The sequence below is a fragment of the Eurosta solidaginis genome, chromosome 1, assembly GCF_040869045.1.
Source record: "Eurosta solidaginis isolate ZX-2024a chromosome 1, ASM4086904v1, whole genome shotgun sequence".
In the NCBI taxonomy this organism is placed as follows: domain Eukaryota; kingdom Metazoa; phylum Arthropoda; class Insecta; order Diptera; family Tephritidae; genus Eurosta; species Eurosta solidaginis.
The window spans coordinates 115,865,514-115,886,621 of NC_090319.1; the positions used below are offsets into that span (position 1 = coordinate 115,865,514).

At 39.9% G+C, this 21,108-nt stretch overlaps 1 protein-coding gene and 2 long non-coding RNA genes across 10 annotated transcripts; 2 read left to right on the top strand and 1 right to left on the bottom strand.

Annotated features, from left to right (window-relative positions):
• Positions 1 to 3,729: 3,729 nt before the first annotated feature.
• Positions 3,730 to 7,159, bottom strand: LOC137236752 (uncharacterized). The gene is made up of 6 exons (XR_010948617.1): positions 6,984 to 7,159; positions 6,445 to 6,922; positions 6,154 to 6,380; positions 5,864 to 6,093; positions 5,468 to 5,806; positions 3,730 to 5,414 (listed from the first exon to the last, which is right to left on the bottom strand). It is a non-coding gene; the product is annotated as an uncharacterized lncRNA (long non-coding RNA).
• A 566-nt stretch (positions 7,160 to 7,725) lies between these two features.
• LOC137236753 (uncharacterized) lies at positions 7,726 to 16,412 on the top strand. The gene is made up of 4 exons (XR_010948618.1): positions 7,726 to 8,283; positions 8,360 to 8,549; positions 8,622 to 8,852; positions 15,945 to 16,412. It is a non-coding gene; the product is annotated as an uncharacterized lncRNA (long non-coding RNA).
• A 491-nt stretch (positions 16,413 to 16,903) lies between these two features.
• On the top strand, positions 16,904 to 20,765 carry LOC137236746 (tRNA (guanine(26)-N(2))-dimethyltransferase-like). Of its 8 annotated transcripts, none has more exons than XR_010948606.1 (7): positions 16,904 to 17,684; positions 17,741 to 18,181; positions 18,250 to 18,627; positions 18,698 to 19,516; positions 19,618 to 19,953; positions 20,197 to 20,561; positions 20,621 to 20,765. XR_010948606.1 is itself a non-coding variant. In XM_067759721.1 (4 exons), the coding sequence occupies exons 2-4, from the start codon at positions 18,129 to 18,131 to the stop codon at positions 18,705 to 18,707; spliced, it is 441 nt and encodes a 146-aa protein (XP_067615822.1). In that variant the 5' UTR covers positions 16,904 to 17,684; positions 17,741 to 18,128; the 3' UTR covers positions 18,708 to 20,189. The 8 variants fall into 8 exon arrangements, 1 of the variants encoding a protein (XP_067615822.1); XR_010948609.1 differs by having other exon boundaries at positions 16,905 to 17,415; positions 17,557 to 17,684; positions 18,698 to 19,953; XR_010948608.1 differs by having other exon boundaries at positions 16,905 to 17,099; positions 17,176 to 17,684; positions 18,698 to 19,953.
• Positions 20,766 to 21,108: the final 343 nt, after the last annotated feature.

Consider the following 21,108-nt stretch of genomic DNA (forward strand, 5'->3'; position numbering starts at 1 on the left):
TTGATCTTAGCTAGCACGTAAACCGTAGCTGCGTAGGCTTTTTCGAATGCGTCACAGAAGCCGTGAATTTCTATATCGTTGGTTGGGGTGAAGTGCACCCACCGAGGTATACGAATCCGGTTAATGGCGGGGTACTCCTGCATAAAGGTTTGCCACCGATCTAGAGTGATTGTGGATACCGGTTCATCCCAATCCGTCCCCTCCAGCCAAATGTTCTGCATTAATATCTTGGCTACGATGATAACTGGAGCAAGCCAGCCTAACGGGTCGAAGAGTTTGGCGATGGCCGATAGGATCGCCCTCTTTGTTAAGATATCCTGGTTTTCGATTGGTTTCGCTGTGAAATAAAAAATAGTCGGAATGCGCGTTCCAACGGATTCCTAGGGTTTTTACCATGCTCGCGTCCTCGAACTCCAGAAAGTCTTCCGTAAGTCTGTGAGGTTTGGGTATGCCCTATAGTATCCTACTGCAATTAGAGGTCCACTTTCGCAGAGGGAATCCTGCTGACTTTAATGCAGCTGTGATTTCATCGCGAGCCGTGATTGCTGCCTCGATACTATGCCCCCTGCAAGGACGTCATCGATCGCTGCGGTTGGCAAAGATGCTTCGACGTCATCAGCAAGTTGATGTAGGGTTCTGATCGCTAGATAGGGGGCACAGTTTACCCCAAAGGTTACCGTGTTGAGCTCAAACACGCTGACAGGGTTCTCTGCTTTGAGTCGAAAAACTATTCTTTGGTATTGGGTTTGATTTTCCTTTACCCAAATTTGCCTGTACATCTTCTCAATGTCGCTGTTGAAGACGCACTTGTAGAATCTCCATCGGAGGAGTAGTATTGCTAAGTCAGATTGAAGTACTGGGCCGGTGTGTAGCACATCGTTCAGGCTTGTGCCATTGGATGTCGGGCACGACGCACTGAATACGACCCTTACTTTAGTCGTTGTGCTTTCTTCTTTGATCACCGCATGATGCGGTAAGAAGTAGCAATCAGTTGATTGTGGTGGTACTACGGTGTGCACCTTAGACATGTGCCCTAACGTGACGTATTCTGTCAGTACCCTGTACGTCTGTAGGGCCGGTGTCTTGGCTAGGCGTGTCTCGTTCCGATAGAACTGAGAGCAGACGCTCTTGAGAGATGGGCCCAAACAGACGGTTTTTGGGAAGCTTTGTTTGAATGGAACGGCGACGGTATATCTTCCATCTGAATTCCTTTCCGTTGTGTTTTTATATAGTGCCTCGCAATAGGCATTATATTCGGTCAGGGCCTTTTTTGTAGGTACGTTTTCAAGTTCCCAGAAAGCGGCTAGCTGCTTGTCTAGGCTAATTTCATTGAAAAAGGATACTCGTGTATTGGTTGGGTGAGGTGCATCTGCACGACCGGTTAAAATCCAACCGAAGACGGTTTCTTGGGCGAGAAGCGTATTTAGAACGTTCTTCCGTATACCGTTCAGTATTATCTGGGGGTAAATGTCGCCTCCAAGTATGAGGTCGATTGGTTCATTAATGAAGAACCTCTTATCCGCCAGAATCAGATCAGGGAACGCTTGCCGAGTCGTTGCGCTCACTTGGCAAGTCGGAAGGTCCCCTGTTAATTGAGGCAGGACTAGGGCCACTGTATTGATGCTTACTAAGGGATCTGTAAGCGAACCTAAGGTAATCGCACATGATTCCTTTACTTGTGCAGATGGTGTATTATTTATTCCTGACACTTGCACATGCAGACGTTTGGATGGAAGGTTTATTCGCTTTTTTAGTCTTTCTGTTATGAAAGAGCATTCGGACCCAGAATCTATCAGCGCTCTGGCGGAAAATTTCACTCCATTATAGTGTATATTAACACGTGCTGTTCCTAATAACACCCCTTTAGTGGTGTTAGCATGACACGAAGAGACGTTTTTAGCATTATCTTGTCTTTTTTCAGACTCCATCCTTGCCCTAGCCTGCTGTGAGGTTGAAGGTGTATTGTCGGTGGCGTTTTGAGTCCACCTTTGAGGAGTTGTCTTTGGTTGTGCTGTCGGAAGATGGAGCAAGGTGTTGTGCCTTGCGTGGCACGTGCTGCAATTAAATTGGCTAGTGCATCATGTCACGGTGTGTCCACCCGACAGACTATTCAGACAGTAACTATTGTTTTTGACAAATTCGATTTTTCCTGACGTGGACAACCTACGGAATTTTTGGCAATTTCGTAATTTGTGCTCCATACTGTTGCACATCTTACATGCCGACTTTGGTACGCTGGCTTGGTAAACCCCGAGTTTCGTAGAATTTTCCCTAGAATTCGAATTCTGACTTTTGGGTGTTTTTGTCGTTTTATTAACCCTAAGATCGGAAACCGTCTCTAATGTCTGGAAGCGAATGGACAGGAATTTGTCCATATCCTCCCATTTCGGAATATCGGCGGTTGCAAAACCCTCGTTTGTTAATGAGCACCTGCCCACTATTTCTTTTGCCTCCCCTTGAGTTTTTTGTTTTAGATAATATAATTTCTAGACATCTTTCAGATCGGTATTGTGGATGTATATCGTGAACATATCTCTAAAGGCTGGCCAGGAAAGGTAGTCGCCTTTAAATACATCGGTGTCACAAGGCGGCAGCCGCATTTTATGTCCACGGCGCGAAGAGTCTTCATCCTTTGCTTCATCTTTCGCCGGCTGTGGGGTGATAGCTTCGGCTTCAGCCGCCACAGCAGACATGCATTGTAGGTAGCATGCGAAGCAGCTTTTGTTCTTTCTTCTTAGCGAGCTGAGTTCCTCTTTGGACAGCTCAGGATTGCTGAGAAGACCTTCATATGTGGACTTGGTCTTATTCCATAGTGCCTTTAGCTCCTCTTGCAGTAGTGCAAGGGTGTGCTTGTTCCGGGATTCGGCCTGGGTGGAGTTGAAATCTTGATCAAACTCGGCTATGGAATCAGCCAATCTAATATAAGTCTCCATTGATTTTATTAATTTGAATATCTTGATTCTTTAAAGGGTTCGAGCTTGGAGGCAAAATACTTAGTGGCGTTGGTGTGTATCTAACCGCAGCAGAAATTAGAAGTGTGTTTCGTTTTTTGAACGTAGCCCAGCTATCAATCCTGCTGTGACTGTGATGTATAAGTAAAATATCTAAAAAACACACAATGAAACTCTGAACTGATTGTATGTGTTAACACAAAAAACAATCTTATGTGAATTTAGTGATAAGCGAAAAAATGAATCAGATGTAAATCTTGATGTGAATGAATGTGTGGCCAGTACTGAACCACTTATAGAGATCCTCACGAGGATTATGCAAGCCACAGATAGAAATCCTGACGAGGATTTAATGTGTATACAGTGATATGGAAATAAACACAGATATAAATCCTGACGAGGATTTAGTGTGTTTAAGTGATATAAATGTAGTGATATGCAGCACAGATAGAAATCCTGAAAGGTTCTAGTGTGTGCAAAGTGATATTAAGCACGGATATAAGTCCTGAAAGGATTTAATGTGTCTACAGTGATGTGCAATGCAGAGAAGGGAATCGTCTGCAAATATTTAATGTGTCTTAACAGGTGTGTTGGACACAGATAGAAATATTTTCCAAAAAATTTGGCGTGTTTAAAAAAATTAAAAACGCAGATGGTAATCCCAATGTGGATATAGTGTAAAATGTGAACCACAGATAGAAATCCCAACGAGGATTTAATGTGTATGCAAAAAGTGTGATGTGAACGCTAATGAATATCCTCGAGTAGCCAACCAGGGTATCTTTCCCAACCAAAGGAAATAAATTTTGTATATTCAACTTGACGTGGAATACGTACAATTTAAAATATTTATTAAGAAAAAATGAGAAAAATACAAGCTATATAATATAGTGATATAGTTTATTTGTGTGATCAAGCCACTAGCCACCCAACGCAGTGCTAATTTTTTGGCTTTTGGTATTATTTCAGCTCGCAAATTGATTACTAAAGTGACTTCCGTGATAGATAAGCTAAGGCTATCCAAGTGAAAATATGGTATGCCGCAAGTTTTGTCAACGTATGTGACGATGAGGGGGTACAACACAGTGCAGTGATGAATGTGAAAAAAAAAACAAACAAAAATTCACTGACTGTCTGCCTTGAGCGGTGTCGAGTAACCCTTACCACTGGTGGGGGGAATTACCCGATCGTCAAAAGGCGATTGGTGTGTTTAAAACACGAAATTTAGCAATTTCACTTGCTTTGCCTTTATTATATCTAACACGGAATGCACTTTCCGTGCGTAAAATCACGCAACTAAAAAAAAAAGTGTTTTGTGCAACCAAGCAACCACGTACGTACCTTAAGTTTTTATTTGATCGATGTGCAGCGATGTGTAGATGTGATGGACTGTAGAGTGATAACCAATTGTGATGATGATATGATGTGCTGATGCTCTTGACGGATTGTATATAATGTTGATGAGTAATGAGATGATGTGATGAAGCTATTGGATGGTATGCGATAATAATGTACTATGTGATTATGTGATCCCGATGCTAATGGACTGTATGTGATGTTGATTAGTGGACTGTTTGATGTTGTGATGATGATGTGATAATGTATTGACGGATTGTATGTGATGATTTTGTGGCTGTATGTGTGTTATGACCAGTTGGACTGTATGTGTGCTCGTTTGTTTTGTTTCGCTGATTACTTTTCCAATGCTGGTTGATTTTAATAATTTTATAAATAATTTTGCTTTATCCAAACTATGGCAAATTGGCAAAATTTTAAATAGGTGCTGTTTTCTCTGTGGTTTTGAAGTTAGCGTCTGTATATTACTTTCCTCGGCGCGTAAGGACCAAATGTTTTGCGGGGCAGTGTGGACCCGGGGAAGTCGGGCGTGTGCGTTGCAAATAAAAGAAAATAAATACCGAATTAGTAAATCGTAACCACAAGTTTGTTTACAAAATATAAGTTTATTGAAAATGTATAAAGGACGTAGCTATTGCAAAGAAATTAATCGAACTGCAAATGCACTTAACACGTTCAAATTTATGCAAGGGATTACTTGCAAATCGCAAGTTGAAAATTAAAAATTACGTGACAATGGCAAGGAGTTAAATTATACAAAATAAATTCCCTTGGCAGTTCACAATTTAGACCACAATTTAAAGTTTAAGGTATACACTCGAAATAATTAGCAAACTCACCTGGGGCTAGCTGCTGGCTCGACTTTCGTCGAGTTTTTCCACTTTGAAGTTAGCGCTCGGCAGGGGTGGGCCGTTACCGGTAAATAATAATATTGCCAAAAAATGTGCATTAGGGTGGTAGCGAATATTTAGGCTGGTGGCCTAAACATAATGCTTTACGTATAGCTTTAATGATGATACGTGCATCCACGCCTTCCTCAACATCTGGCTTAACTTGTTTTAAGATTTCCCATGCTTAAAATACTACTGAAGTGGTGCCATCGCCGACCTGATAAGAGAAAAATTTTTATTCTACACATTCTAATATAACAAAAAACTTACCTCAGCATTTTGAAATTTGGCGATGTGTACTAGAGTTTTACGGCAGGATTCACAATATCCAATAGTTTCATAATGGTTGCCCCATCATTTGAAATTGTGGGCTTACCACTGGAATCAACAACATGCTTGTCCATACTACGTGAACCCAATGTAGTGCGTACAGTGCCACAATTGAATGCGAGGCATTGATGTTGGATATGAGTTGAGGTTTACCATGAGAGCTATCGGTACCCAAGCATTATTTACACAAATACTCATGTACCCAATACATGTTCAGGACGTTCATATTTATCGACACGCTGTCCGGTATGGCCCAAATGTTGGAAAACGCAGTTGGCACTGTTGAGAAAAAATATGGATCAATGAACACAAGTAAAAGTGAAAGATTTTTTTTACCATCTCTTGTTACTTTATACATTAGACATTGGAAACGACGACCAGCATCTACAAGTTGTTATTGAGCCTTGCAACGATTACATCTAATTGCACCCAATTCACCAAAATTTACAATGGGTGGTTCATATTCACCCTCAACCGTGCGGGCCATTGGTGAGACGGTAAGTGTAATGGACCAAGCTGTTGTTTTTAATAAATCAGCTGTTGCAGGTATGCAATACAAAGACGACCTGCAAAGAAGAAAGATCAATGTAATTGCCGAACAAAACATTAATTTCGATTATCGATACCTAAAGTAACGTGGCGAGGAGTTACCCTGATCTTCTACCACATATTTTGTGGTCCCCAATGGTGGTAATAAACCCTGTTCATTAGTAATAAAAGCACCACCAGCGCTATTTTGAGTTTCAATGATAACCCTTATCGGATTTGGCATCTGATCGAGATCTAAACGGCGTTGTGCTTGATCATACTGTTGCGGCTGTTGATATTTACCAGTAACAGGTGCAGGTGGTTGCTAAAGAAAATAACACAAAAATAATCATCAGCAAATTTGTAAATTATTAGTTGTATTAGCATACATTATAACCAGGACGTCCGGACGTGTCCGGGTATTGGGGGTTGACCCGGCTTGGGTGGTTGACTGAGCATTGGCGTCTGTCCAGGTTGTGTTGGTGGCATCATAAAAGCCATCAATAACAAGTGCCAAGAATATATCCGCGGCATACCTGCTGACCAAAATGATTCAAGGGGTTGTGATTGCCAACCTCACCTACCCGTGACGAATCCTGTACCTAACAATTTGGTGTGAACAATTGATGCCAGTTAACCCTCTGAAATAATCAGCGCAATTGTACGCCATTGTGTTGGCATTAATTTGGCAAAATGCAAAAACTTTTCATCCTCCTCCCGTGACCATTCTGTCTTCTTTATGCTAGGATCAAGCCATTCGTACCAGCGTGCCTTACATTGCTTGGCAGAATTGCGGTGCAGCAGTGATGCAATACGTGACCACTGGTTTTTGCCATATTTCATTACAGCTGCTTTGAGGATTTCATCCTGAAAGTTATCAATTTAGTTAATAAACGGCCAAGAGTAACCAGTCGCGTCAAATGCTTACCTCAGTGTTTCTCCACACACCACCTTTTATCATAATTCGCGGCATGGTGCTATATAATTGTGAATTCTTTCGATGAGCACAAAAATCAAATCAAAAGTTTTTGTCGAAATAAACAGCAAAATCATTGTATATTAGACTTTGGGAAAATTTTAGAATAGCACGCCCCGAGTTCGGGGTAAAACTTGGTATCAAATGAAAGGTGGAGTTCTCCCGATCACAAATATATATATTTTAAAGTACGCAAACTTATAATTTAAAAGTTATTTGTTGTTAAAGTTTGCAAATTTAGCAAATTTCTATAGCACTTTAAATTACAATTTACACATCTTTCAAAACCTTAATCGACATACATATTGTATATTCACATTTCATTTTTGCATTGTTTTTACTTATTATAAATGTTTTTATTAAATCATATATATTTTATTGATCACATTACAAAGCTGTGCTGCCACATATATATACATATACACATATAAAATTAATATAGAAATTTGCAAACTTTAACACCAAATAACTTTTAAATTATAAGTTTGCGCACTTTAAATATATATATTTGTGATCTGGAGAACTCCCTCTTAATTTTAAATCTTTCCGGAGATATTCCACTTAAAACTCTCAAAATTGAAAAAATTTTCCACCACCAAATGTTTTGCTGTCTCTGCTGAATTAGAAATGGCGGATTTTTTGCACGCAAAAATGACGTATTTTGCTATCCCTATAAAAATTACAGGTCCGAGAGAGCATGATACATTGTGAGAAAGCAAAATTTGTCAGCATGCTATTTCATTTGCACAATTTTTCATTCCAAATCGTCACCCCTGTCAAAAATTCGTGTGGCTGTGTGCGTTTTTGGTCACACGATTTTTGCAGGGTAGTTCACCCACACATTCAAAGCTTTTTTCGCTCTCCACTAACACATCGACGTTTCTTGCTGTCATCGAAATGACAGCGTCATCTTAATACGACAATTTATTAATTATTCCGGGAAACATTTTAAAACGAAAAACTATAATTGTGGTAATTAAACTAAAAAACCAAAAAGTGCTTGTGCTATGGGCTTTTAGGTGTGACGTGTGTTAGCTGTTTAGGCACTTCTAAATTAACCTGGCGCATTAACTAGAGGCAGCCAAGTCCTCTTGCCACCAATTGGAATTGGAAGATTCGATTTCCAAAACCAACAAACCAACAAACGGGATGGCCTAGAAGGTTTCAGGTGGTCATGCTAAATCGCTTCCGGGGAGTGTCCTTATCGCTACAACCAAAGCAACATTATTTACTCTCTGCTTTTCATTCATACGTATGTGTATTTTTAAATAATAAAAAAAATGTTATATTATTCTAATATATATCATCTCTGCCCGGGTGCGATTCAGCTCAGGATATGCCAAAACAACAAGAAACCTACAATTAAATGCAGATTCACGTGTCATTTGCCAAGGATTTACCGGTAAACAAGGCACTTTCCACAACCAACATGCTTTGGAATACCGTACAAAATTGATTGGAAGTATTGTCCCAAAAAAGGGTGGAACTACGCATCTTGGTTTGCCAGTATTTGCTTCGGTAATTTATATTGATTTGTATTGATTAAAAATTGCAATAGTAGATAATGTAATGTGAATTAAAATTGAATAGGTAGACGAAGCAAGAAATGCAACTGATCCGCATGCAACTGTTGTTTATGTGCCGCCACCGGGAGCTGCTGCTGCTATCATAGCAGTATTACAAGCACGACATTTCTTTGATTGGTTGCATAATCGAAATTGTGCCCTAACATGATATGGTTCGCGTTAAGCACGCTATGTTAAAGCAAAATAAATCTCGTCTAGTCAGGCCCGATTGTCCAGGATCATTGCACCAGAAAGGGTACGTAAATTGCCTACCATATTAAATATATAAACAACATGTATGAATTTGTTAGTGATAATTTGTCATGCTTTTGTTGATAATCAACTGAATGAGGCAAATACCAAAGAGTTCGAAGTTCATGTAAATACCAATCGATTTCTTTAAATAGCGTTTGGAGAACAAAACCCATATGTATGTATGCATACAACTGCATAGAAAGGGAGGGATTAATTAATTATTATCAGTAGATTTATAGGATTTTTATTATTTTCCCTGCGTCGCCGTTGCCATTACATTGCGTTAAGAGAGGACATCAACACCTTACCCACAACCAGTTAAAATTTTAGTAAATTTTGCTCTTTTCATTACTGATTCAAAACGTGGGAAGTTATATATGTAGCATTCCATGGAGAATGGTAAATTTTAGCAGACTTTCGCATTGCGGTCATTATTAATATTCAATCCCTAGAAGGTTCAATGTAGTCATATCAATAGGTCCGGAGATGGTCGGGTTAGTACCTCAATGGTGCTTGTTACCGGAACGTAGATAGATAATTTATTGAGGATTGCACAGTGACTTGCACATCTCCTTCACAGCACCTCATCGTAGCCGACTTCTTGGATGAACCCTAGCAGAGTTCTTGGCTTGAGGGATTAAATTTGGGAAACTTAGCCCTACGTTTTGAGATTGCTTCGTATTTTTGGAGGATATGGTCCGCCGTCTGCTGATCGATCACAAAATCGGCATGTGTTATTCGATAGTATGCCCACTTTCTGCATACGGCTGCTCAGTCTATAATGTCCTGTAAGAAAGCTCTTTGGATTCTTCGGTTATCTTCCGATATGTCTATTATTGCCCTGTAGCGACTTGTGCTATAACTTCCTAACAGGAACTTAGATTGTCTCAAACCTGGCGTATTGCTCCAGTGTTCTTCTCTCTTCCCCCCCCCCCCCCCTTCTCCTAATAAAAGCCCCTGTGAGCCAAATGGCAGGAACGGCTCGGGATCGATGGGTCATGCAGTTCTTGCCTCTCTTTCCGGGTTGTCCGCCTGCTCTTGTTGTAGCAGTGCTTCCCCCATCCAATAGGTGCGACAGATCACAAACTGTCATCAATGTCCTCTAACGGGAGTCCAAGGAAACAGAAAGTTTCAACAGGGGTGGACCATAATGAGAGGAGTGTTTGAGGCGTTGATTCCACAATACCGCTAAAGAGATGGTTGGTGTCATGTGGGGACACATTATAAGCAGGACATATGTATTGTATGTCGGGGTTGATTCTGGATAGGTAAGAGTTTAACCTGTTACAGTATCCAGATCGAAGTTGGGCTAGAGTGACTCCCGTTTCCTTAGGGAGAGTGCGTTCCTACTCTGCTAGTTTTTTTTTCTTTGAGTACGGGATTCACCGGGCAATTCCTGGCATAGAGGTCCGACGCCTGTTTATGGAGTTCACTCAGGACCTGCTTGTGTTTTCCAGCTTCATACGGCTGTGTTCTCAGGTGCCGTATTTTCTCATAATGTAATGAGGGTGTGAACAACAAGAAGCCACAAAAGATTGGTAAAAGTTACGAGGACGTCGGGTTTTTGGATCAAGCCCAGAGCAACCTGTCCGATGCAACCATCCCTTGCACGTGACACACTGACAAGAGTATGACCGTCCTAAAAAGATTCTTTTCCGGCAAACGCAGCAAAACCATTTCTCATGACCGGTGTCAGGAGAAGGACACGGATTGGGTTCGATACCTTCCCGGAGGCGGAGAGTATGGCGCAGACCCGCTGAATGGATCTGCTAGGAGGATGATAATTTGTGGGAGGGACGCAACAAACTAAACACTAGAGTCCGCCTGCTCATTACCCTGTACTCCCCTGTGGCCTGGGACCCAGTGCAACAGTACTACGTTGTGCACCCAAGGACCAGTGCTGACTTTATTTCGAACGCCACAATTGCCTTTAGTCCTGACTGTCTGACTGAGTATGGCAATTGTTTCATTGGAGTATCAGCGCTGAAGGTTCAGCTTAGCGCACCAACATATGGCGAATACTTCCGCTTGAAAGCTGCTCGTATGTGCTTTTAGAGGTATTGATATTTTGGCTCTGGGTCCGGAGACTCTGGCTTCAATCCCCTCTGGCGTCTTCGAACCAGGGCCGTAGAGAGAAAATCCGGCCCGGGACTAAAAAAATTTACGGGCCCCCTATAAAACATCCACTAATACATTTGATTAACGTGAATTAATGACGTTCATTCATAAATCATTATTGATGGATTACATCAAAAAAATTTTTTTGCCACATCAACTAAATGATTTTTGGCTAAGAGCTGACAATAAAATTAACACAGAATATTTACTATTTGTTTTATTTTATTGTAACGTAGAAATAAAATTCTCTTTTAACAGCCACATATTATTTCAAATAATCTTTTCTAGTTATTTGGTAACATTTTCATACATTTCTGATAAATTTAATGATGATTATAAATTTTAATTATTCAATATAGAATGTTCGGATATCAAACAGTGGCGTTACTTGCTTTTTTCGCTGCAAAATTTTTTATAATAACATCAAAATTTAACTGTCTTGCCAAAATGGATGCAACATAAAGCGTCGCAAGTCCTAAAACTCGCTCTTTAGATGAACACGATCTATGAAAGTCTTTCATTCTTAACAATTGTTTTTGTTTTTATCGGCCTATTGATAAATCATTCAAGCTTCGAATCGAGCTCAAGGACAGAACAATAATTTTTTTCTAATGATAATTATTGTTATTTTTTAATTTTTCTAAATTTGAAAAATTGTATTTTGTTTTTGGAATAGTAAGTAGAAAATTTTTCAGACAACCTGCCATAGCTGCGCAGATAGATCCATTTCGAAGGGTGCTAAGCCTTCATCATCAGTACGCTTTAGGCATGCTGCGCTAACCATTTAGCTATACAGCGGTGGTTTGTTTGACTGGCAAATTTGCTACTTCTATTCCTTTTTACCAACTATATTTATTTTGCGCCATCTGGTGCAAATCACTGATAATGCTGGATTTTTGTTTATTGTCAATTACTTTGTTTGACATTCCCAAGTGCTCATGGTTTATTAACAATTGTTTTTGTTTTTATCGGCCTATTGATAAATCATTCAAGGTTCGAATCGAGCTCAAGGCCTTCATTCTTGAAAGGACGCTGAAGGAACGTTCTGCACTAGATACAGTGACAGGTAAAGTGCAAAAGGTACGTAAACCAATACAAAAGTTGGGGGAAAATTGTATACATATTTTGAAAATAGACGGCATTTAGCAATTCCAATGGTGACAGACCTTTATCAAAATTTGCGTCGTAAATGTGTTTCAAGTGAACTATTTCACATTCTAAGCTTTGAGAAATATCCGACTTGTATTTTTCGACAAATTTTGCTGCGCTCGCCCGAACCGTAGTTTCATCCATGTCTTAAATTGCCACAAAAAGGAAAACTTCGTTCAAATTTCTCATAGCTGCAAATCGTTCAGTAATGCCAGTGATTACCGAATCAACGATCACCAAGAATGTATTGTTTTTGAAATCAGACTCTGAATCATCCGTAATCATCTCATTTAAATTATCTTCAGAACGCCTTTTGGGTTTTCTCTTTCGAATGTCCGGAAACTTTGACGAGATGTTCAATTGAATAGCAATTGTTTTGCATTCGTTTAAAATTGTTTCCCATTGGTTCCTGATCAACTTCAAATCAGCTAATAAGGCATCTAGATGTCGGACCTCAACATCTGTGGTGGCGTATCTCGCTTGGAGGACCACGCTTCTTTCATTAATGGTAGGGTTATGAACCAAATTGAGGACAGCAAGATACATTCGAACTTGTTGATGTACTTGAGAATGCCGGTAACATCGCCGTATGCTTGCGCAGTCAAATTTGGCTTTTGGCTGAAAGACTATGAAGAGAGCTAGGTACATTTTTTTAGGATGTCACATCGTTGTGGAGTGCTGCGGAAGAAAATAATTGCAGCTGTACAACATTCTGCAGCATCAACACGACATAAATTGATGGCGTTTTCTTTTCTGAAATAAATTGTTTCCTAAGTAAATGGTAATACTCTACCCCATCGGGTTAGGGGGTTAGAATATCCCCGCGGTAGGTATGCCTGTCGTATGCGTAAGAGGGGACTAAAATATCAGATTCCAGGGGCTGTGTAGCGCAACCCTGCAGGTTGCCAGCGCAATATATAGCTTCCCCAAACCTAATTGTCAACCTCACCTATCCGCGGCGAATCCTGTTTCACTAACAGACGAGGCTCTGGTGACCCCAAGCTCCTCATGGAACTTGGGATGGGGAGGGAGGGGAGGGCCTGAAGGTTTAATGTGGTCACATAAATCGTTCCCCAGATGGTCGGGCTAGCACCTTAATGGTGCTGTGGTACTGGAGCGTACCGGATCTGTATCCGGCAAAGGGCCATCACATCGATAATACTCCTCAAAGCCTTCGGGGAGCAACCTTATCGCTACAACAACAACAACAATAGAGTTACTCCTAACCCAGAAAATGGTCAACATTTATATTGCATACAAAGAACATTTCAACTCACCAAATTCACTCATATTAACATAGTATATGTGGAACTTAAGAGCGAATTGAGAGTTTCACAAAGTTGCACTGCCACACCGCCATTTTATACAGGCTAAAAGTGTAACGCTTTTGCGTTGCGAGCAGGCAAGAATTTTCACAAAAGAACGAAATACCCCGTAAAGGCGTTGCCTGTTTTTTAGAATAGAACAACAACGCTTGCGTAACACTTTATCCAGAAAAGAAAACGCTGTAATCAGCATTCGAGTTTTTATCGAGAATGTGACGTAGTGCTCCGTTGTAAGCGCCTTTCATATTGGCGCCGTTATCGTACCCTTGTGCCGACAATCTTCAATCATGTATGGCAAATTAGATCAGCGATTTTCTGAGCAGTTTTTTGGTTACAATTCACGAAAGCCAAAATCTGTTCTGGAATTGTAAATTTGTTGCTTTCGAATTGAAATCGAGTGAGCGCAAAATGAACGTAGTCAACGTGACTAGCATCAAGCATAGCATCAACGATAATAGCAAAATACTTAGCTTTCTTGCGTTGATCTAATATAGCTTCCCTCACATGCTTTGCACAAATTTCTATAAACTCGTTCTGAATGTCTGGGGAAAGATAGTGAACTTGTAAATGTTTGTGCTGCTATTGTGAAATCCTAACTTTCTCCAAATGATCTCTAAGTATCGGATCATAATGGCTTATGAGATCTTAGATGCCCAAAAAATGTCCATCCTTTCGCTTTTTGAAAAAAAAAAATAGTGTCCGAAATTCTATATAAAATTTCTTTTCACTTTTGAGTTTCAGTAATTAGCTGTTCATTGATAAGTGTATCAATTGTAGCCTTCTTTCGAATTAGGTTTTGTAAAGATCGCCATTGAATATAACATTTAATGTGATCTTCAGTATTTTCGTGTGATGGCAGTTTAGCGTATAGCTTCTTCCATACCTGGAATTTCGAATATTCGCCAGGGCAACAAATTTTAGGTCGATTTAAAGTATTGGTGCTTAACAGACGACATGGTAGGCAATAAAAAGCATTGCTACTGGCACTCCACACCAACCAGTGACGCCCCACTTTCTCTCCATTTGGCAAGATTCTGTTTAACAACGAGGTAGGAAATGCCTCGTCATAACAATCACGTGGAAAAATAACGGCACTTTTGATGACCTCGACGAATTATTTCGTTGACTTCTTCAGATCGCAAAAACTCATTATTCAGGGTACCGATATCGAAGTCGTTTAGACTTTGATACAGAGTTGGTGGTATTGTTGGAAGGCTTTTTGAAGATGAACCTTCATCAGTGTTACCACGAAAACTTTACGATTTCGGATTCATGTAAACATATATTTTTGTTTGATGTTTTTATTGTCTCCTCACTGTTCGAGGGACCAGGTTAAAAATCATTATCAATATTCGTTGCTTTTGAAATTCGGCTTAAAATTTCCACATGGAACAACTAAAGACTCTCCTGAATTAAAAAAAAATTTCTTAGTACCTCTAAATCGCGGGCCCCCGAGAAATACCGGGCCCTGCGCTTGCCAGGCTAAGGCTCCAGCTATTGTGATATCCTCATGAACCGGCCACTTCAACCTAACCTATATTTTGTGTTTTGGTTTTTACTTTAGAACCTACCGGTTAAGTAAGCGATGTCAGCTAACTAAGCGCCTTCAAATGTAGATCCATAAGGAACATGAGGTCGCCAGAGCCTCGGCTGTTAAAGAAACAGGATTCGCCACGGGTAGGTGACGTTGACAATTGGGTTGGAGAGGCTATATATTGCGCTGGCAACCCATTGAAAGGATTGCGCTACAAAACCCCTTGAATCAATTTGGTATTTTGGTCGCCTCTTACGACAGGCATAGCTACCACGGGTATACTTTAAGCCCACTAACCCGCTGGAGCCATGAGAGCGTGAGTGCACTTTGGGTGTCGCAAGGCAAGTTCCGTCGTGCCTGGTGTTGTTGGGTGAGCGGCCAGGCAAGGCAGCAGGGTACACATGCACCATTCAGGAGGATACCCTCGCTGAGCCCAGAAAATCTGGGAAAATTAGATGTACTGCTCAGATCCAGCAAACGAGTATGTTCTGTACTGGCATATGATAAACTTGCAGACAACCAAACGTTTACTTTCCTGTCCAAAAGGGAATTGGTGCTCGGCACTGCTGCTAAAGAAGAATAGACGTAGTCATATCAATTAGTTCCCGGGTTACTCGGGGAAAGCAGTTTTAGCAGTACTTTGCCGGTTTCAATTTGCACATCCATTCAAAGAACTTCGCATAATGGATTAAACAGTCATCTGCATTTATTCGTTTTTGTTTTTGTAGCACGCCTAATTTACTATCTATTACCCCAACATCTATCAATTAACCCTTGTTATAATCTTCGGGTACCCCCGCTACCGGAAGATGCCTTGGCATGATGGAGGTTCACTTGAATTTACTTTACAGGTCCTGATTCTGGTTATCTGAAATCCCCTTGAGTATCTTGTATTTATTAAGCACTTCCGGTTATATTAAAAACTTATTATCTATCCTTACTGATATTCGTTTCTTTTTCATTCTAGGTAATTCGATTTGACGATGTGGGCATAGCAATATTCCAGCTGTGGCTGTAAGAAGAACGTACATTTGCTCAAACTACAAGAAAACTGTGACAACTGTCCCTCGGCTTTTTTAGTATCACATATAAGGCCCTACCACGCATATTATGGGAAAGGGTCAAGTTAAAAGGCTCAACATCACCTGCAAATCGACTTTGATAGCACGAAGTGGGGCTGCATATATTCCGGTATTATATCTACAACACTCATATCTATGCAAACTGATACTAACAACACCACCCGCGCAGAAAAAATTTAGCACCATCAGTGTGAGCTTCGAAACTCAAAATGGTTTCAGAAAGGGCACGACTACGAATGAGTTTATGTCTTTACATATGTAGTTTGTACATATAAATATGCACATATGTAAGGTTTACTAGAAAATTAAGGAAATTATTTGTAAAAACCATTGTATACATAACTTATTCATAATTAAATATTATTTAAACAAAAGGGACGCGTTTCATTCATATAAAAAGCGAATTGACAGAAGGTAACCGGTACGGGTAACCGATAGGCCAGTTACCCGTGTTGTTGTTGTTGCATATGTTTTGGTTAGCGATAACGAAAACATACCTAATGAAGTAACTTAAAAATGTAAATAACACTGAGCGAGAAGGAATGTCGAAAACACAATAGGTAAGAGCGAGAAAGCGAGTCACACGTACACTATTTTGAGAGAGCGCATGCGTTACCTTTTTCACGACAGCAATGTAAAAGTCATTAAGACGCCCTGCAAAAATCGTGTGACCAAAAACGCACACAGCCACACGAATTTTTGACAGGGGTGACGATTTGGAATGAAAAATTGTGCAAATGAAATAGCATGCTGACAAATTTTGCTTTCCCACAATGTATCGTGCTCTCTCGCACCTATTATTTTCAAAGGGATAGCAAAATACGTCATTTTTGCGTGCAAAAAAAATCGCCATTTCTAATTCTGCAGAAAAGTTGAAAATTTTTTCAATTTGTGTGATTTACATTTTCCAGAAATTAATATACGCATTCTTTAATATTTTTTGGTCTACCAAAGTGTGTTTTAGCAAAAAAACTCATATCAATGTGTGCATGTTTATAGAGAAAGAAAGTGAAATATGTAATTGCATAGTATAAATAATCGTGAGCAATTCTAATGCAGAATAGTAAACTTTGATTTCCACATACATACAAGAAAAAAATTCTTGTTACCATTAAGATTTATTATCCAAAATTGAAAAAAAAGATTAGAAAATTCGGTGTAAAAAAACGGCTATGTGTGCAATAAAATAGCCTCTCTTGTTGAGATACCCCTCCATGGTCTCCATTAATTATTGTGACGGAGGTGTGTTTGCAGCAGCAAAGTGAACCCAAACAGTGTAGGTCGTGGTGTTTGTTGTTCGTGGTCCGCATCAACTGGACCAGGTGGGGCAATGACGCCACATCCAGTTATACCAAGGTATATACCACAAGAGCAACCGGGTAATGCAAGGCCACGATAGCAGCAGCAACAACCTCCCAAGGCTGGCTATCATCGTTGATTTATAAAAAAACAGTGTTGTGCATCTTTAATGCTTAAATATTTCCTCTGTTGAAACAGTTTCCACGTTTCACTGTTCAACGAAAGCAGCAGCCAGCGTATGCCACCACCGAACAGCTGATAACAAAAACTTGGATGCACAGCAGTTTAAAGCTAAAATGGAAGTTGAGGAAATATCTGAAAATAAGGTAAATATATGTTTCGCGTTATTAACAAAATCGCCCTAAATTTTATGAATTAACAGATCGCTACGAACGACAAAGCACCCGAACGTGTGATCAAAGAAAGTACTACAGAAATTATTGCCGGCGGGGCCGTATTCTACAATCCAGTACAAGAATTTAATCGTGATTTAAGTATTTCAGTACTTAATGTATACTCAAAGCGGTTGATAAGAGAGCGGGAAGCGGCGGCGCATAAAAATCCACAAAATACAAAGGAAAGCAAGCAATGCTAATGACAAGAAACCATACACGGCTGGTGGTGTAAAATACGACGATGGACTGCGAATATTGGAAGCGCTTGCTGCAACAGGTTTACGTAGCATAAGTTATGCAAAAGAAGTAGCAGGCGTGCGTGAAATTGTTGCAAATGATCTATCTAAGGTGGCAGTAGATTCCATTAGCGTAAATATGCGACACAATGGAGTGGAACATTTAATTGTGCCAAGCGAAGGGGATGCAATGTAGGTTTGATATACGAATCAATAGCTAGTGATTTAACTGTAATTATCAATAATAAAATTCGTAATAGGACTCTCATGTACCTTTCATCTTCATATGAGAAGCGTTTCGATGTTATAGACCTAAATCCTTATGGTTGTCCGAATCGCTTTCTGGATGGCGCTATACAATCACTGACGAGTGGGGGTTCATTACTTGTAACTGCGAATGGTATGGCTGTGCTGGCAGGCAATACGCCTGAAGCCTGCAATGCCAAAAATAGTTCTGTGCCTTTGCGTATGAAATGCTGCCATGATATGGGATTGCGTATACTATTGCATTGCATTGAAACGCACTCTAATCGTTATGGAAAATATATTGAGCCACTTTTGAGCATTTCTGCCAATTTTTATATACGCGTATTTGTGCGTATGCATAGTAGTCAAGCGAAGTGTAAATATAGCATGAGGTTGGTATACAGCATTTTGGCCTTTTACCACAATCCAATTACTTACCATATCTTTATATTATGAACACAGCAAACAATGAATGGTATTTCACTGGTTGTGATACCTATACGCTACAGCCTATGGGTATTGTAAAATTAAGATCTCAGATAAAGGCAATGGGGAAGTATAATTCGGTATACCAACTGTTAATACAAATTGTGCGCATTGCGGTGATAAACATCATGTAAGTTTCAACTATCCCACTTAAGTATTTAAACTCGAATAAATCAAATTATTTCCTTCTTACTTAATTGGTGCTTAACCGTTTAAACGGTTATGTCCGTTCAAAAAGGCGCGTCAGTCGCTTTTTCAGAGGGTTAACTGGCACCAATTGTTCACACCAAATTGTTTCTTATATTCCCAAATATAGTTGGGCGGTCCACTTTGGTCGCATCCCATACATGATCCAACGTTTGTTGAAGAATTGCTACAAATCGTAGAAGAAAAACCGCTAAGTGATTTGGACACACAACGTCGTTTAAAAGGTGTGTTATCGGCGGTATGCCTGAACTTGTATTGGGTACATGAGTTTTTATGTAAAAAATATTCACCATATCCAACATCAATACCTCGCATTCAATTGTGGACGCTGTACATTGGGTTCACGTAATATGGACAAGCATATTGTTGATTCCAGTGGTAAGGCCACAATTTCAAATGATGGGGCAACCATTAATAAACTATTGGATAAAATAATAACACAACGTAGCGTGCTCAAGTGGTATAAGCTTATCTGGAAAAGATATTTCGTGACGAAAACCCTGGAAGATTACCGCGCCTTGTCTGCTGTGGATCAACAAAATATAACTGAGAGCAGTATTTTGGCAGGCCTGTAGCTTCTTCCAGTAGGTAATTTTTAGGCTTGGCGACCTATGGGTGACGCATAGCCCTTAATCGGCTGGCTAATTGCTTTGTGTGTAGTCATGAGCGTTTCTTTATCCTTTCCCCAGGTACTGCCAGCGAGGGATTTAAGGATTTTGGTACGGCTCTGAATTGTCGGAACAATTGCGGCTGCGTGCTCACCAAAATTTAGATCCTGATGAAAGTCGCACCCAAAATTTTAAGGTGTAAGACAGTCGGTAGGGTAATGTCATACGGTCGACATTTGGCGCGGCCATGTCTTAAATAAGATCACCGATGATTTGGTTGGTTACAATATCAGGTTTCGCGAGGCGACAAAACTGGAGAGATTGGGGAGATAGCTGTTTATTTTATCACAAAGCTCATCGGTGTAGGAAACAATAGCATAGGTGTAGAAGCAATAGTGACTCATTCTGGTGGTAAAGGTAGCTATTGATATGTAGAAGTTAAACAGAAATTTGATGAATATAAGTTTTTTTTAAGTTATTGCAAAAAAGCGTTGAGGATTTTTAATATCTTACGAGGTACCTTCGTACATGTTTCTAAGAATGAAGAATGAGACCTATTCAAACTTCGCTATACTTTAACATACGATACTTTACCCCATTTTAACACAGCTATCATTTATTGATTTTATTAAATTTTATAAAATGTTTCTTCCTCCACAGTTCCATTTCCGTATTGGATGGTAAATATGGCTTTCGCCTTTTCTCCATCAATAAATGTGACAAGGTGGAAAAAATCTATGCGCGTAAATCGCAACATATCTTGGTCGAGCGTTTCTTCAATAGCTCTCTAGTGGTGATGGTGACAGCAGAGAAACCCAACTGTTCACAAATGTTACAATATATCAATTGCGTCTACGGCTCAAATAGCCACAGTATATGAATGAATCGAACGCACCTAATTGTCTGCCTAACGGATAGTATACATATTCATCAAATCGAAAATATTGCATCAAACGAACTGGGTCTGAATACTGAAACAGTACACATATTCAAAATCGATGAGGAGGCTGTGATGATGGTATAGGGTGAGTTGTTGAATAACATACGAAAACCACTTTAACCCATCTATATATTTGCATTACAGCTAAAGCTTTACAAACAGCAAAAATTGCTGGCGCCAAGCAATTGGAAAAGGCAGTGAAGCATTCATCACACTGTACGGATGGTGTAAAGTTAGAAACTGCTGTTGTAACAGCTGCCACCGACACAACGGTCATCTCTACTTCGCCGAGTAAAGCCCCCATTACTGATACTTAGCATAGACTTGACTTGACTTGGCGTAAACTTGGCAACTTAGCCACGATTATACTCCACTTGGCGCATAAAATCTGGCATCATAATCAGCGTTGAAATTTATTTTTAAATAAATGTCAATTTGTATGACAAAATGTCAAAATGAAATGGAAACAAACAAATGGCATCTCAAAATGTAAACGTCACTTAGAACTTACATAGAAAATCAAAATTCAACATACTTCTAAGTCAAGTTAAGTTTTGAGTAATCAGTAACATGCAATGTTCATTTAACAGAACTGTAAGTGACAGTTCGCAAGCCAAGTCAAGTCTATGCTA

Bases quoted from the DNA above. Each gene is read 5' to 3' on its own strand.
- LOC137236746 (XM_067759721.1), top strand. From the start codon at position 18,129: ATGCGACACAATGGAGTGGAACATTTAATTGTGCCAAGCGAAGGGGAT. The intron at 18,182-18,249 runs GTAGGTTTGATA...AATTCGTAATAG, and splicing joins CCAAGCGAAGGGGATGCAAT to GACTCTCATGTACCTTTCAT.